The sequence below is a fragment of the Labeo rohita genome, chromosome 8, assembly GCF_022985175.1.
Source record: "Labeo rohita strain BAU-BD-2019 chromosome 8, IGBB_LRoh.1.0, whole genome shotgun sequence".
NCBI lineage: Eukaryota > Metazoa > Chordata > Actinopteri > Cypriniformes > Cyprinidae > Labeo > Labeo rohita.
Genome location: NC_066876.1, coordinates 24873229 through 24891924, shown reverse-complemented (window position 1 = coordinate 24891924; position 18696 = coordinate 24873229). Strand labels below are relative to the sequence as shown.

Sequence of the window (18696 nt, the reverse complement as noted above, 5' to 3'; positions counted from 1 at the left end):
TTTCTTTTTTTGTCCTCCACACCGAGAAATCATGAGACAGGAAATGTGAAGTCATTACAATGAACATTTACTGATTTACAGTTGTTATCTAAGATGCGTAAGACTTAACTTCATAAAACCAAAGACATGTTCACATCTCTCTCTCCCACCCTCAGCCCACAGAAACTCGACTAGAGCTTTCATTTACAATAATTTATAAAACAAACACTTCAAATATAAAAGTATTCCCCTGTAGCACATTGATTAGAGCGTCATTTGCTTTGGACTCAACATAAGGAAAGAACCGAAAAAGAAAAGCAGAAAACAGCTTGCGACAGCTTTTGTATTTGGCAAGTTGATAAATAATGGAAATTTCTGGCTTAAAATGTTTTCAGGGACAGGAACTTGTATTTTATTGCAGTCTTGGGCTCTACGTTTGAGACTAGCGCTTGGGACACTGGATCCAGATATCTCATAATGATGCAGAAACAGATTTATTTCATGTTTGTGTGAAAATTTTAAGGGTTAAATTACAGATATTTACAATTATGCCAAACTCATTCCAGTTAAAATAATAAACATGAATAAAACCTCAACAAAGGACAATCATAAATCCGTTTCACGTGGATTCTGTACATTAGCTCAAGCTGGTGGAAAATTAAATTGTTGGTCGGATGAAGATGGTTTATTACTTGGTCCGTTGTAATACACCATAGTACCTGTTTCCTGTTTTCAAACAGTTTGTAAAAATAATCCTTGGTTTACAGGAATGAGCTAAATAATGGAATATTAAAAACCTGAAAAATTTCCACTAGCAATGGCCTTGTCAAACTATACCAGAAAGCCACTTGTTGCATTCACCTGAAGTTCCCATCTTAAATAGTGGAGTTCATCAAAATTTTGTGCCTGTTTTTGTACCAGCTTTTCATTAGAGAGCTGAAAACATGCTGGGGAAATCTGGCTTTGCTCTCCACCTCGTTATCGTTACGTTCGTCACGCTTGTTATCTCCCGGGCCGTTCTTTGTTCTTAGCCCGTCTGCTAATCTCACTACTGTCTGACACAAAAGCAGCTAATTAATCCTGTTAACATGGCAGCAATTCTTCATACAGGTCTGATTTCATCAAAGCGTTCGCATCTAAGAGTGTCGTCTTCGCTCTCCAGGAGAAGAGGGGAACAAAAAAAAAACAAAACTTGGAGATTAAATGCAATGGAAGATAGAAAACATATCTAGTTGCTTAATAACACAACACCTTATCACTGTGAGGGATTAATCAGTCAAGCTAGCCTGTGATTGGCTGCCTTTTTTCTTTAAAGGGACTAAAAGTTAATTTCTAAGAGCTTTTTTTGTGTGTGGCCTCGAATTTAAAATAGACACTGTGGTTTAGTGAGTGTACGGCTATGTTTGGAATAGCATACTAACATGCTACTTTCTGCAGTATGTATACTGTGCACAGTATGCATGGGATACCCAGATGACCTACTACATTTGCCAAGAAACACAAGGCGCAGAATAACATATCCAATAATGCAATATACACAACTTGACCTTCCATTTCATCTTTTTTTTTGGCTCATTTTGCCTAAAACTGATTTTAAAATACAAAATAGTCATTATTAGTTGCTTATACGCAACATCACAAGGTAATGTGACAGTGTAGCATGGCCTACTAATTTCCGAAAAGTGTTAAGCGTGGAATATTGACAATCATTTCACCTACTATTAATGAAAATAGTAGACAGAATACAGTGTATACTCCAAGTACTGTAGTAGTCTAGAACTCCGAACACAGAACACATAAGATTAGCATTCTGTGCTAACTGTGTTTTATATTGAGTGTTGAATTTGAGCATTCGACTGCGACTGCAAAGACAGTTCCGCCATGTGTTTAGGTCATCTGAGATTCAGTCACATCACTGTTGCACAATTTTACCACCAAACAACACCAGTGACATGATGTACAAACCCCTTGTTTGTGTTCTCTTGCTCTCCACAACATCTCAACAGCACGTTATTGACAGATCACATGAGTACAACACAAACCCTCTTTTTAGATTGAGGAGCAGCCATATAGGAATATAGTGTGTGGTTGTAATGAATTTTACTGTAATATTAGCCCAAGGTCATTGGAAAAATAGGTGCCTGTGGTGACATTTGTGCAAAATGATATTACGTTGTTTCTTTAATGTTTTATTCAGTTTATCAGTGATAGATGAACATGAGTCTATGAACGTTTTTATGAAAGTTTCTGTGCGTATCGCGGCAGTTCGGAAATGAAATTTCCAGTGAAGGTAATGCTATATCGCGTTTGAAAATAACGTACTGACTAGGGCTGGGTAAAAATATTGGTTTCATGATTTTAATCGATTCTCAGTTTTTCGAAACAATACTGATTCATAAATCACAAAAATCGATTAGTCTAGCTTGTTTCAGTTCATGAATGGAACATTTTAGCGCTCCTCCCGTCCAATAAATCACAATAAACTTTGTGCTTGGTTACTTTTGATATTAAACAAAGTCTCCTATTTCAAATTTTATCCATTTCATTACAGTATTCAAGCAATAAATGCCGTTTTGGTGCCGTTTAATGTGGAGTTGTAGCACCTCAGTTCAAGAGAAGCGGGAGTTCTCTGCTTTAATACCAGTTATGTCTTGAAAAAACGTGAATCCGAAAGTTTGTTAAAAGAATAAGTACAACTTACCGAAATCCGTATCTTGTCTCATGTAATCGCTCAATCAGTTTTCAACCGTGCAAAGATGTCAATATAACAGCTTGTAAACAAACGGTCACGTAACGTCACATTACCTCACATTAAAAAAAAACATTACGGGTTAGAAAATTAAACTCTAGAGAGGAGCATATGCACCATATGACATATTCAATATTTAATTTAGGTTTGAATAAATCCAAAAAACGAACTGGAGTAGAAATATAATTATGTAATTTAAGGTTAGTATTATAACTTGTGTAATTAAATCAGAATTAAATCGAATTGCAAACTTGTGAAGCATTATCAAATCGAATTGTGAAATTTGTGTCAAAACCCAGCCCTAGTACTGACCCTAAACCTAACTTAAGTGTTAGTGAAAGCAAATGTGAATGATTTTAAACTTGCTAAAGTGCAATGCTGTACCGGGTGAGCCAGCGAGCAAGTTTACCATCCACCTTTTTCATCCCGTAAGAGCTGGCACGGCCATTTGTAAATTTTATGGGTCTGGCTTTCGTCTTATTCGCGTCCAGCTTTTTTCAGCTGTAAAAAACAGCTTGTTTTGCTGCTTGATATTGCAAATTGCTGACTTATCATATTATTTTAATGCATTCATCTTAATTATGAGCACACTGGGTTGTAGTGCAAACAGTTTTACCGTTTACTGCACGTTGTTATTCTTCTCGTTATGTCCTTGTTAGCGGATAATGAACCGGAAGTCTCACCCATAGGCTTCCGCATTAACGAAAAAGGTGGATATGGGAAAAAACATTCATATGCTGCAGGTTATGTGATACAAATGTCAATATGTATTACAAATACATGCACTATAAAAGTGGTTTGAGGTCCTTACGTAATATTGTTCAAGGAACTGTGCAAAAATAAGTTCATTTTTATTAATAAATGCGTTATTATTAATCAATTAATCTGCCCTGTAATCATAATTTGTGTAAAAAGAAATGTTTTACTGCCAGTAGTGTTTATTTCAGCTAGTAAAATGTATATGTAGGTACATTTGTGAAGTTTTGCAAAAATGTGGACAGAGGCACGTTTTTCTAATGAGCCTGGGTTGGTGATATTACTGCCAGTCTGATGTAATTGGGCTTTGTGATCATTCAGTGTCTAACCTTCATGTCTTGGTTTCAACATATGTATCAGTGTGTTTGTGTTATGTAAAAAAAAAAAATAATAATAACACCTGCCACCTCCCACTTCCTCATTGGATGGTGCATTGGAAAACCAACTCCACTAACGTGGAGCTCAGAGCAGTTTGGAGCATTGTGAATTTTGGATCTTTGAGGCACTTCTTCAAAAAACACATTTTATCTCCCATTTACTCTGTAAAACCAACATGGGTGGTTAAAAGCTTGTGGTTTGAAGCACAGCTACCCACTGTGGATGAAACCATCATGGTCATGAATTAAAATGTGCCACTTTGCATCATAGAAGGCATCATAAATTCTTCGATTGGCTACCTACACTATAATACAACAATTTTTTTTTACTTTTAAACATTATACATTCTTGTTTTGCTTGAGGACGCGCCTCACACAAGATTAAAGAGAATCAAAAAATAAAATAAAAAACTGAAAACAAAAGTGCACATTAAGTTAGAACGGTCATATTTAGCTAGGGTTGATGGGAAATGTAGTCTCTGATGGACGCAGGCACACATTGAAGTTGAACTTGAGTCCCAGACACACACAAACATGGGCGTGAAAATGAAAAAGGATGCTGGGAAGCAGGAAGACAATCAACAGCTGAAATTTGGGGAATAGTTCTGAGTTTGTTTTCTGAAGTTCCTCCAGTCGCTTCTTCTTCCAGTGCAACCCCAAAATAACTCAAGGAGGGTCCGAAACTTCAAGTCTTAGTGTTGCTTTTTTGTCTTTAACACAGTTTTTCTCTGTGAACACACAGTCTGAGCGATACTCAGCTGTAGTAGTCTTGTGGAGCCGCAGGCAGAGAAACATCCGCCGTATTGTTCTTCCCTCATATGGTTTCTTCTGTGGAGAGCAGCAGAGGATTGATGTACTCGAATCCCTCAAACTCAGACTGGTCTATTCTCTTTATCACATCCCTGAGGAGAGAAATCAACATTATTAATGGAAGAGCTACAATTCAACTCGCGCACTGTGGCTTGCGGCAAAAAAATTAGGGGGAAAGTGAAGGAGGTGTACTTTGATTAATTGATTTTCTGTTAGGTGCTAATAAGCACTGCAGAGAAAAAAAAATAGTTGCTGGCATCACATTTTTTACATGTACGTTTATTTCATCATTACTAGTTTCAAAAAGGCTACTCGGGGGGGGGTATGTAAACTTATGAACACATCTGTAAATGCAGCCTGCCCAATAGAAACAACAACAACCTTTCCTCATCTGCGTCGAGGGGCTGGTTAACCACAAAGGGGGCTCTAACTACAGCAGTGGGCAGACAGAATTTCACTAGAGTACAATTGAGAAACTCAGCGGCGTCTTTCTCCTCTCGGCTATTTTCTGCACTGGCGGTGATCCTTTACGTGTCTAAAGAGATGGTAACATTCTTGCTGAAATCAGACCTCTTGCTCTTCAGAACCTCAAGAATCCATTGATCTATTTTATCATCCTATTGAGGATACCGCACTGCTGTAACGCTCCACCTCTTCTATGGCGTAATGCTGAACCGATTCAAAACTCGTTTATCACGTTCTGTCAAACACGGTCCGTGGAGGACAATTCTCCTCTATAACAAGCTCTGTAGGAACTGATATTTCACCAGATCCGGGATCAGTGCCGAATTGTGTTTGTGCTGTGTCTGTTTGAATAAAGTCCCCAGAGGGCCACTTGACTGTATGTGGGTGTGTGTGGGGTCGAAATGCCTCCAGCAAGAGTGAAACCTAAAATAACATGAATGACACCTCTATGCTGTAATATCAGGCTCGGGTTTCAAAGGGAGTGCAGGGGGGAAATGTGTGATGCCGCAGTGGAAGAAACACAGAAAGACGGACGTTCTGGGCACTGACCAAAATAAACAAGCCTCTTTACTGCACAAATGTTTCTTCAGAAAAGAATTACAAAGGTGGAGCTTATTTGAAAGAAAGAAATGTTTTTGAATGACCTTACTGGCCGCAAACTTTTGAAAGGTAGCGTACTTTGTCAATTTTGTCTAGTCAACTAAACTTGATAATAATGTATTGGGAATCCAAGTTCCTTTCTAAGCTGTTTGTGTGAGCATGTAAAAGGGAATCGTGTCTCTATTCGCAATGGATTCCAGTTCATCCTTTTCCGCTGCGCTCTGAGACACATCCCACTCTGGACGCACTTTCCTTTAATCCAAAAGACTAAATCTCTTACAAGGAAGGATTTCACCCCCCACCCTCTTTTTTCGTCTGCCAGATCCGTCAAACAAAAAAGGCTTCCATCATTTCCTCCCCCTCCTCATCTCCTCCACCGTGTGGGACGTCAGGCTTTTCCAGAGCTCGCTTCGCTTTTGAAGTGTCTGGCTGCTGCGTTCCTTTGAAGCCTGCTTGGAAAATCTCGTATTGAACTAAGAACCCGTCGTGGCTCTATAGATTACTGTCTGTCAGTTCATCTGGCTGCAGCCCACTTGCGTTCTGCTAATTATGAGTGACAAGTTTACTGACAAATTGACTTCAATCGGCTTGTAGACTGCAATGATTGTGTACTCAACGGTTAGTGTTCTTAGTTCAGTGAAGTGCATCTCAGGCTTCTCATGGAGAGTGAAAGTATCAAATCACCTCAAGATACTGGATGACCTCATTCGTAAGCATCTGGATTGCACTCTATTTGGAATTGAACTGACAGTGCCTGAATAGCAAATTAAATTTGATTTAAGGTAGTAAGCAGAATGCAGAATTGCATCAAATTTGAATTTGAATCTAAGGAAGTAGAATTAAAATGAAATGAAATTCAGATGGATGGATGGTTGGAACAGTAGATAAAACAAGGATGGACGAATGGATAGAACAACAGGCAGAACGACAGAATGAGGATGAATGGAACAACAGGGGTGGATGGATGGATGGATGGATGGATGGATGGATGGATGGAACAACAGGGGTGGATGGATTGATGGATGGAACAATGGATAAAACAAGGATAGATGGAACAACAGATAGAACGAGGATGATGGATGGACAGAACAACAGACAGAACGAGGATAGATGGATGGAACGATGGATGATGGATGGATAAGTTGATGGAACAACAGATAGAATGATGGATGGATGGATAGAACGAGGATGGATGGAACAATAGAACGATAGAAGGATGGAAGATAGATGGAACAACAAATAGAACTATAGTACGAGGATAGATGGATGGAACAAGGTTGGATAAATGGATGCACAGATGGACTGAACAACAGATACAGCGATAAACAGAAGAATGGATGATAGAACAATAGATAAAACAAGAATGGATGGATTGGTGGATGGAACAAAATGAGGACTGATGAATGGAACGACAGAAAGATGGATGGAAAAGAAAACAAGGACGGATGGAACAATGAATGGTATGATGGAAGATGGATGGATGGATGTAATGATAGAAAGATGGATGGAACAACAAATAGAGCGATAGAACAAGTATGATGGAACGATAAACAGAAGGACGATGGATAGAACAATAGATAAAACAAGAATGGATAGGTGGATGGATAGAACAACAACAAATTAGAATGAGGATTGATGAAACGATAAAATGATGGATGGAACAGAAAACAAGATGGATGGAAGGATGAATGGAATGATGAATGGATGGAACGGTTAAAACAAGAATGGATGGATGGAACAACAGAACGATAGAACAAGGATGGATGGGTAGAACGATAAAAGAATGGAAGGATGGAACAAAAGATAAAACAAGGATAGATAAATGAATGGACGGATGAAACAACAATGATAGAACGAGGATAGATAGATGGATGGAAGGATATACAGAATAATGGATGGAACAATAGATAAAACAAGGATGGATAAATGGGTGGATAGGTGATGGAATAACAGAATGATGGAATGAGGATAGATGATGGAACGATAGATGGAAAGATGGATGGAACAGATAAAACAAGGATGGATGGAATGATAGAACAAAGATTGATGGATGGAATGATAGCTAGAAGGATGGAACAGACTGATAGAATGTGGATGTATGGAACAATAGATAAAACAAGGATGGATAAACGGATGGATAGATGGTTGGAACAACAGAACAGTTGAACAAGGGTAGATGAATGGAACAATAGATATAAGGATGGATGTGACAATAGATAGAATGACATGGATGGATGGATAGGTGGATGGAACAATGGATAAATGGATGGATAGGTGGATGGAATAACAGAATGATAACAAAAGGATAGATAGATGGAATGATAGATAGAAGGATGGATGGAACATAGATAAAACAAGGATGGATAAAAGGATGGATGGAATGATAAATAGAAGGATGGATGGATGGAACAACTGAACGATAGATAGATCCAATCCACTCTGTCATTCCAATTCCAATCCAATTCAACTGAAAGGAATGAAATTTTTAAACTTTTGCCAAACCCTAGTAAGCATTGTACGTTTGAATGCACAGCACTCCGATTTTGGCGATAACAGGATGCATTTGAGTCACGGTACCAAATCACATTGTTAATCAAAGATGCCGCCCTCTTTCATTGCTGCGTTTTTGGAGCTCCATTTAATGTCAATTGAAAACAGGAATCCTTTTTAGAGCTTAAGTGCTGCCTGTCTCTATGGATCAAATCAGAATAACAAATTCAGCCAGATATAAAAGTCATTGTAAAGCCTTGAGTCCCTCTCCAGAGAAATACACCTCTACAGAACAATACGTCTCAAAGCCCGGCGTGATTGTCCTCCACGCAGAATGACTGGAATGTCTAAAGAATCTCTTGAGAGAAATGGGGTGAGACCTCAACAACTGACCCAAATGTATTCAGACATGCCATGAGTCAACCTACAATCCTCCACCATCAAATAAATGCACATTTTTTGCATTGAGTTGACTAGCCTTTCTCTTATTTTAGCACTTGTTTTAATCACGGCGGCATTCAAAAGCAGCGAGTTTATGAATGAGCGCCCGAAGAAAAGACTTGAAAGCATAAAAGCCCCCCTAGAAACTCACTTCACACTGATTAAAGCCAGTTTCCACACGAATCTCTGGTTTTTAATGCCTCTCGGCATCAGGTTTTTGCCGTTTAAGAGCTGTTCTTTGTCCTCCCTTTCAGTGTGGCCCTTTTCAGTGCACCTCATACTGTAAAGCAATCAGAAACTCCAGAGGGGATGTTTCCATATGACATCACCACCTCTTGACGATAGCCTCCAGATGGGTAAACCATTTCACTTCATCTCGCTCTCACTTCTGAAGGGGAATCTTAGACATAAACCTCACCATCCTGACCAGCAGAATCAAGCTGAGTGGAAACCCCCGTTATTAAACGCCTAAATCTTCTGCTGCTGCAGTCATGTAACTTTGAAGTCGTTAAATTATTACATAATCGCTCTCGAGATGGATTCCACAGAAGTGACAACTTTTTATTTAAACATTTGGAAGATGTTAAGGTGTGTAACGAGATGCCAGTTTGTCTTTTCATAATTCATATCTGGACGCATTCTACCAAACACGAGTCCGGTCGTATTAACGGTTTTTAGCATCTGAACAGGTCTTGGAAAACAGGTGGAGTGATTCTTCTGTCAGAGATCTTTACTGATCATTTGTGGTAATGAAATGCCCTTCGGCCAAGCATAACATTTTTCAATACTTACTCGTCGTCTGGTGTTAGCTGCACGGGTTCGTTGGTGAACTGCGTGTCAAAGTTGTCTAAACCGTAGTCATCTGTGATCTGAGGTTTGAATGGTGGCGTCACCTGCTTCTGTTCCAGCTAGAGGAGAAAAGTGAGAAAATGACTCATTAGAACGGAATCCACTACAACTTTCATTAACTTCTACGCTCTCGTTTTCAAAACCTTGCCCTTGGCTACACTGTCTACATTGCGGAGTTCAACAACGTTCTTAAAAAGTAAAGATTCTTTAGATTTTCATGGTCATAAGTGAATATGAATAGTGTGGCCATAATGTTGAAAAGCTAGGGAATAAAAAAAAATGTTGCCATCTAGGTCAATTAAAAATCTGAACTGCTGGCTGAGTGAGCCAAAAAAAAAATATATTGTTGAGCGCTACATAGGCCTTTTAAGATAGCATCCTACCCAGCATCCTACTAAAACCTCTGAAGTGACTGATTAGGGCCACTCTTTGTAGGCAGCAATGCAAACAGCAGTCCATGCAGGTGATTAAATTTACAATTCATTCCAACAGAGTCTATTGTTAACTTGTTGCTAAGCTAACCACACGGTACCCTAATGGACTCTATGCATGACTCTTTCCGAATTTAGCTTTGGTGACCACTGCAACTTTCCTGTGCGGCATGGAATTAAATCTTGAGGAAGTTTCCCAGTGGAAATTTTTAGGCTGTAGGTGAGTATAGAGTTCATGAGCGAGCAAAAACAAACAAAAAAAAAGTACATTGCACACAAAAGCACTGGGGTAAGCCAGCACATATTAAATTTGAATGATGAGTTTTTATTGATACTTTTGGTATGGAATGAAACAGAAGAAATACAATTTATAGTCAACATTTTTTTCATATGGAAATTTTGAACGTCTTGAACACTGAATAAAAAAAAATATATATATTAAAAAAATGGAATTGCGTTGTGATACAAACTCGCAAAACTTTTGAGAATTGCCGGATACAAACTCAAAATTCAGACTTTTTTTTCAGAACTAAATGATACAAACTCATACTTCGGATTTTTTTTTTCAGAATTGCATGATACAAACTCGCAAATCTGATTTTTTTTTGGCAAAATTGCATGATAAAACACAAATCTGACTTTTTGTCTCAGAATTGCATGATACAAATGCACAAATCTGACTTTATTTTCTCAAAATTGCATGATACAATCTCGTAATTCTGACTTTTTTTTCTCAGAATTGCATGATACACACTCAAAATTCTGCCTTTTTTTCCTCAGAATTGCATGATACAAACTCAAAATTCTGACTTTTTTGTTAGAATTGCATGATACAATCTCGTAATTCTGACTTTTTAAGAATTTAAGAATTGCATGATACAAACTCACAATTCTGCCTTTTTTTCTTAGAATTGCATGATACAAACTCGCAAATCTGACTTTTTTTCTCAAAATTGCATCATACAAACTCGCAATTCTAACTTTTTCTCAGAATTGCATGATAAAAACTCACAATTCTGACTTTTTCTCTGAATTGCATGATACAAACTCACAATTCTGACTTATTTTCAAAATTGCATGATACAAAGTTGCAATTTTGACTTTTTTTCTTTCTCAAAATTGCATAATAAAAACTCACAAATCTGACTTTTTTCTCAGAATTGCATGATACAATCTTGCAATTCTGACTTTTTCTCAGAACTGCATTGTGAAAACTCAATTCTAAATTATTCTCTCAGTACTGCATAATACAAACCTGCAATTCTGAGTAAATTGCGAGTTTATATCACAGAATTCTGACTTTATAACATGCAACTGCAAGCAATTCTGACTTTTTTCCCCTCAGAATTGCATGAAATTATCTGGTAATTGCGTGATACAAACCCACAATTCCGACTTTTTTTTTCTTCTCAGAATTGCATGATATTATCTGGTAATTGCGAGAAAAAAAGTCTGAATTGCGAGATAAAATTCTGAGAAAATATTGTCTTTTTTTCTCCTCAGATTTGAAATTCTGAGAAAGAAAGTCATAATTGTGAGATATAAACTTGCAATTCTGAGGAAAAAAGTCAGAATTGTCAGATAAAGTTACAATGATCTTTTTTTATTCTTTATTCAGTGGTGGAAACAGGCTTCCATACTTTTGATTATCTTGGAAGAAAGCATCATTTTGATAACATCTAGGTAGAAAGTTCAAATGGAAAAACTAATTCCATTAATGCCAAAGCTGGACAACATCATATATACTACTGTTTATGAGATTTCATAAATGGTTGACTTAATGTGACATCGGCTTTCAAGTAAAACCACAATAAAGGACAAAAGAAAGACATTTTTGATTTTCACTCAAGGCCACTAATGAATAATATTCCATTACTCGCTGCATTAGAAACACTCTGAAATGAACTGAAGAGGGAGATTGGCCCTTGCGTGAGAGACACTTCAGTTTGTGTGAGTTCTGAAGTACCTCATAGTGTTTTTAATAAACGACAATAAGACAATAAAGTAGAGAGGGACAAGGAGAGAATTAATGGGGGGCAAAAAGAAGAAAGAAAGAGAGACAGTAGCTATTGTATTGTAGAGGTTTGATGTTAAGCGCTTGTCAAAATGGACATATTCTGTAGACGTCAACACTATGGGTCAGATAAGGTTTGTTTTCACGTTTGGACTCTTTTTGCCTCACTAACATTCTCTGTGTGTTTTGAGGACATGATCCTGCTGTGTTCCACTCCACGCCGATCTGCACAAACTGGAACAGATGGCCTCTCTTCTCTCCTTTCACTACTATCTCACCCTCTCGATTTAGTCTAATTCATGAGTCCAGCTTAATGTCTCTCGTGTCGGTCTGTCAAAAGGCAGCAAACAGGCTTTTACATTTATTAAAGAAAATGTGAGTGGTTATTGTACAAAACTCGCTGATTATGTGGTTGGGTGTTTTTAATGCGTTGCTATGCAGTTGCTAGGTGGATGCTTAAGTGTGGCCAAAGTCAAAAGAGCCGGCTAGGTCATAATTTCTCCTTTGTTCCCTTTTCTCTTGTTTTCCAAATCTAATTTTTTGATTTATACACTACTCTTCAAGGGCTTTTCTCCATAGTTGACTTTAATGGCAGCTAATGGGTTGAAGGTCCAAACTGGAGCTGTTTCAATGCAGCTTCAAAGGGCTCTACGCGATCCTAGCCAAGGAATAAGGTCTTATCTAGCAAAACAATCAAGTAATTTTCTCTAAAAAAAAAAAAAATTGAAATTTATTTACTTTTTAACCACAAATGCTAAACGGGTCATTCTATATTTAGGGGTACATTTTATGTCAGCCAGAAAGTATGAATAAGTATTCTTTGTGTAATAAATAAACTAGGTGGTTGAATAATATATCCCCTTAATGTGCTAAATTAATTATTTGACAAGCTTGAGCTCTAATGACTTTTTAAATACGTTAATGAAAATTAACATTTGATTCATTATTTTGTCAACTATGTTACGGACAAATGCTGGTTTTTGAGGTTATCTGTCTAACTAATTTAAAAATATGAATTTGGGGCTTCATAATGGGCATTACGTGGGATGCTATCATGAAGGACGGAACTTTTCTTTAACATAAATCCACAGTATGCTAAATTTAGTGTTATTTATCATCTTTACTCAAGAATTCCATCTCCACAGATATCCCCATCTTTTTTCTGATGGTTTGGTTCATATTTAAAACATTTATGGCATAAAAACCACACATTACACAGTTGACAAGAGTAACACAGTTGACAGGACACATTAGAAGAAAAAGAGAAAACTTTCTTTAAGATAAAACTTTTCATCTTAACCTTTTTTTTTTAGGTATTTTTCATCAGTCATGACATAAGTGCGATATATGTCAAATATATAATATTATATGGGTTTAAGTCAATCATGAATAATTTGGAATGCTTTAGAACCCTTGACAAATGTAAATATGTTAATCCTTGTCAATTGTGTTACAGTTGATGGGTAACACAGTTGACAGGTAACACAGTTGACATTTCGGCCATTTTTAGGCCTTGTGCAAACTGCTGAACTTGGACTAGTTAGTACATGACCTTGATTAACATATGTTTTTATATTCTTTCTCTACATATTCATAAATACAACATGACGCAAATTCACCAGAAGATGTTGATAACACAGTTGACGGTTAATTAATCTACTCTATGTGCAGACAATAATATAGATAAATTATATTAAACTGTTTTTTCAAATTTTCCTCCAAAAAAGAAATTACATCACCTGACGCTGGACATGTGACTTTGGAACAAACCATTGTTGCTTTATAAGGGGTTTTATAGAAAGTAACACAGTTGACACTGATTTCTCAGACATACACAAAATGAATGATTTAGTGTAGATGCATTAGCAAAGTATTTTTTTAAAACACCTTTCTCATAATGTAATGATTATTTTGGACAAATATTTATAATAAATATATACAGAAACATGTATTTCAGAGCTAATCTGAAGAGCAAAACCTCACACTAACAAACCGGACAGCACAAAAAAAGCAAATTCCAGTGCAGAATATGCCATTTTTGCAAGATAAAAGACGGGTATCTGTTGGATCTGTTTGTATTAAATGAATTAGAAATGCCTCTGATATAAAAGTGATCATTGTTTGAAGGGAAAAGTTAGTAAAATTGATAATAGAGTCCATGGACATGTACCCCCTAATTATAGATTGACCCAAATGTGAAGTACGCAGAAGTACTGACCCATTGTTTACAAACTGAACCTGCAAAGAAAGTCAAACGCCTTTACAAAAAAAAGGTAAAACAATGTTTTTGGTAAAACAAGTGGATGATTTTGAAGTTGCAGGAAAAAATTAGATTTTACCCTACCCTACCCTTTTGAACAGAAGTACACAAACGAAGAATTAACCATGCGTGACCTTTCCAAAATGATTATGTAATGGATGCAGTCGTGGATGCAGAACTAGTGCAAGATGAGCATTTGTGGTTTGAAGCTGCAATGAAACTGCAATTTTGACGTTAAACCTGTTAGTTCCCATTAAAGTCCTCTATATGGAGAAAAATCCTGGAATGATTTCCTCAAAAACCTTAAATTTTTTTTGACTGAAGAAAGACATGAACATCTTGGATAACATAGGGGTGCGTAAATTATCAAGAAATTCTTATCCAGGAAATGTTTATTGGGCACCCAATATTAGAATGAGCATATTAGAATATTTTCTGGAAGATCATGTGACCCTGAAGAATAGCATAACGGCTGCTGAAAATTAGCTTTGCCATCACAGGCATAAATGCCATTTCTAAGCGTATTAAAAAGTTATTAATGTATTTTTTTTTCTTTTTTCAAATAACAGCAGCCTCTGTGAGCATAAGAGAAAATCTTACCCCAAACTTTTAAACGGTAGCGTACGTAATCCTACTCTTTCCCAAGAGCAACACTCTGCCTTTGCGTATGTTCGGATTGCAGAGTAATGGCAAAACAAAAGCGGAAAGAGACATAACAGAGAGTTAAAGGCGGCACACAGGGGAAAAAGAGATGTTAATTGGTGCCCAGCCGCCATGTGTGCGTGTTTTTTATTCCCGAGGCCATTGACTCCAGAGAGTCAGGCGTGACGCAGTTGGCTGCAACCTGCCTGGCGGAACATGCTAACGCTCGTCTCTGTAGCAGAAAACCAATTACACACGCACACCCATCCAGATGCACAGAGACTCTTCACGCTGATGTGTGGGAGTGGATTATTCCCACACAGCTCCTTTGCTAGTTCTCGCTTCCCGCCGTTCTCTGTCGGGGTCCAGCATCATCCTCTAAGTGACAAAATGATCGTAAACTCACTAGTAATCTGCTAGGATGACACGATGCTGATTGCAGTGGGACGCTATGGCTCCCTTTACACCTGACATTAATGTGTGCGTTATTGGTGATTGCATCATGATCGGATAGCAATTGATCACAGTAAATGCACACAGAATGCATAGTGATCTGATCACAGACACAACACATTTTGAACACATTGTGAACTGTCCCTTTAAGACCATTTGTGCTCATGTGAAAGATGTCTTTAATAAATAACACATCTTTTTAACATTTTTTCCTTAATGTAATAGTTGGCTACGGTTGTGTTTTTAGATACAAAAAAGGACTGACCCAGTGGAGAACAAAAGAAAAACACTGTTCAAACTAGCCTTCTCTCTCTCACATACACAGATATCTGCTGTAACAGAAATGGATAATTATTATTAATACATTCAAACAACGGCAGTGGCAAAGCTGGCTGAAATCAAAATCCCACAGGCGTGCACATTCATTGTCTGATCCCCATGACAGCATGTCACGGCTGTTCTGACTGTGTTCTGGAATAAAAGAGTAAAGCTTGCTTCTTTCTATTCGCCACTTAAAAAAGGAAAACCAGGTTTGAATTACAATGATTCATTTAATTGAGCCAATTTGAATAAAATGCTTTTAAGACTTAATCTTTTAAGACTAAACAATGACTCTGATTTACGGTTCTGTCTTTCCATAAACATTTGAAAAGACATTGATTTAACTGCAGCTGTGGGTAAGAAAACAGGAAATCCACAAACAATAGGATTAGCTCCACTGTATTTTTTTTCAAAGTTGCAAATAAAACAAAGATTACTAGAGTAGGTTTTACAAGACAATATAATTTCAGTCTTTCTACTTCAAAATTTCATTCATTGTGTTACTTGTCATTTCTTATTTTTTTATTTAGTACTGACCTGAATAAGATATTTCACATATAGGTACACAATAGAAAATAATAGTTGAATTTATTAAAAATTACCCTATTATTACTTGAATGATCCACAGCTGTGTTTTTTTGTTTAGTGATAGTTGTTCATGAGTCCCTTGTTTGACCTGAACAATTAAACAGCTTGCTGTTCTTCAGAAAAATCCTTCAGGTCCCACAGATTTTTTTGGTTTTTCAGCATTTTTGTGTATTTGAATCTTTTCCAGCAATGACTGTATGATTTTGGGATCCATCTTTTCGCACTGATGACAACTGAGGGACTCATATGCAACTATTACAGAAGGTTCAAACACTCACTGATGCTCCAGAAGGAAAATGCATTAGGAGACGGGGGTGAAAACTTTTGAACAGAATGGAGATGTGTAGATTTTTCTCATTTTGTCCAAATATCATATTTTTTTCTCCATTTAGTACTGCCCTTCAGAACCTACAGAAGATACTTAAATGTTTCCAAGAAGACAAAATAAGTAAAATTTACCCTGATCTTCAAATTCAGAAGTTTTCACCCCCCAGCTCCTAATGCATTGTGTTTCCTTCTGTGTTTCCTTTCCTTCATCAGTGACCGTTTGAACCTTTTGTAATAGCTGCATATGAGTCCCTCAGTTGTCCTCAGTGCGAAAAGATGGATCTCAAAATCATACAGTCGTTGTTAGAACGGGTTCAAATATACAAAAATGCTGAAAAACCATGCATCAGAAAAAAATGCTGAAGAACAGCAGGCAGTTTAACTGTTCAGGACAAACAAGGGACTCATGAACAACTCTATCACTAAAAAAAACAAAAAAACAAAACAGCTGTGTATCATTCAGGTAACAACACTCAAGAATCAAGTGTATGTAAACTTTTGAACAGGGTCATTTTTATAAATTCAACTATTATTTTCTTGTATGTATTTTATGTGAAATATCTTATTCAGGTAAGTGCTAAATAAAAAAATAACATGCATTTTGTACGATCCCTCTTATTTTGGTAAAATAATTAACATTTTGTGTAAGAAAAAGTGTGTAAATAAACAATCACAGAGGATCCACAAAGAGGATGTAGTAATTTGCTCTATTACACACACACACACACACACACATGTTGTGTTTCCATGTTTTATGGGGACGTTCCATAGGCGTAATGGTTTTTATACAAACCGTATATTCTATCGCCCTTAGACTCTTACTTTCTCAAAAAAACGAATTCTGCATGATTTATAAGCCCGTTTCCTCATGGGGACCTAAAAAATGTCCCCACAATGTCAAAATGTACTGGTATTACTATCCTTTGGGGACATTTGATCCCCATAACGTGATAAATACCAGGTACACACATACTCATACACACACACACACACACACACACACACTCATCCAGAGACTATGAGGCGTAAAGCATGTTAATGCATTCATCATGCTCTCACGCGATCTCAAATAACCCATGTCGTCTTAGTATTTCTTTTTTTTCCACTTGATTAAGATACAAGCTAATTGCAGTGTACTTGTGGACATGAGCTCAGAACTCCCTGATTCCCACAGTGAGGAGTGAGACTGACTCAGGTCAGGTGCTCAACTTGACCTGTGATTTCCGATTATAGTGTTTTCAAGTGCTCAAGCCATTCAGATGGTTAGCATTGTCCAGTTAGCCAGACTGGTAGATGTTGTTACTACGACATCTGGTTACAAAAAGCATTCAAATGCAGCTTTGTTTTTGTTTTTTGATTAAGCAGTTTGTGGCATGTCTGAAAATCTGAGAACACGTAGCATTTGTCTCATTTAAAACATAATTTTGAAACATTTTAAATTCTACACTTTCAAACTGGTCTCAGACTTCTGGACCCTGTTATACCGCTTATGTTGCAGATTCCAAATTCCAAATTGGAATACAAATTAAAGAGAACATTGCTGCCAATTTCTCTCCATTCAAGGATCTACATGCACCAGGTCCAAAACTTGGCTCTTGGGTCTCAGTTGTGGACTTCCTGTGCATCCTCCCCTGCTAAATCTGTCTTTACATGCTGTCGTCACAGAGAGTGAGAGTAGTGCTGCGTCTCCCCCTCCAGGGCCCACACTGCAGACGGTGTGAAGAGGATCTGTCTGAGCGGAGAGAAGATTTTACACCAGCCGTACCATTCTGTCTCTCTCCCACTCGCTCAGTCTACCCCCTGCTTTCTCATTCAGCTCGCTCTCTATCACTTTGTCTCTCGCCATCTCAGTGCACCTCCCTCTTCTCATTCGTCTCTCTCTCTCCTTTTCTCACTCTCTCCCACTTTGTCTCTCGCTGTCTAAAATCATTTCCCTCTCCTCATTCAAGCCTTTCTCACTCTATCTTTTGCAATCTGCCTCACACTGTCAAAATCAGCCTCGCTCTCCCACTCTTTCACCCCCTCTGTCTCTCACCGTCTAAATCACAGTCCCTAAAGTAACACTGAAGCTTCTCTCGTTGCACTAATCTTCACTCCGGGACTTTTTTCTGCTCTTACTATTTCTACGTTCTTCCTCTTTGGCG

At 37.5% G+C, this 18696-nt stretch overlaps 1 protein-coding gene across 6 annotated transcripts in view; it reads right to left on the bottom strand.

The window, feature by feature from the left end:
* Window positions 1–51: 51 nt before the first annotated feature.
* Window positions 52–18696, bottom strand: part of prkcz (protein kinase C, zeta) — a 141681-nt gene continuing 123036 nt past the window's right edge. For all 6 annotated transcript variants that reach the window (XM_051117813.1, XM_051117812.1, XM_051117815.1 and 3 more), the window contains 2 exons: window positions 9460–9575; window positions 52–4763 (listed from right to left, as the gene is read on the bottom strand). In XM_051117813.1, coding sequence (XP_050973770.1) covers window positions 4676–4763; window positions 9460–9575 — 204 coding nt within the window. In that variant the 3' untranslated portion in view covers window positions 52–4675. The remainder of the gene's footprint in view (window positions 4764–9459; window positions 9576–18696) is intronic.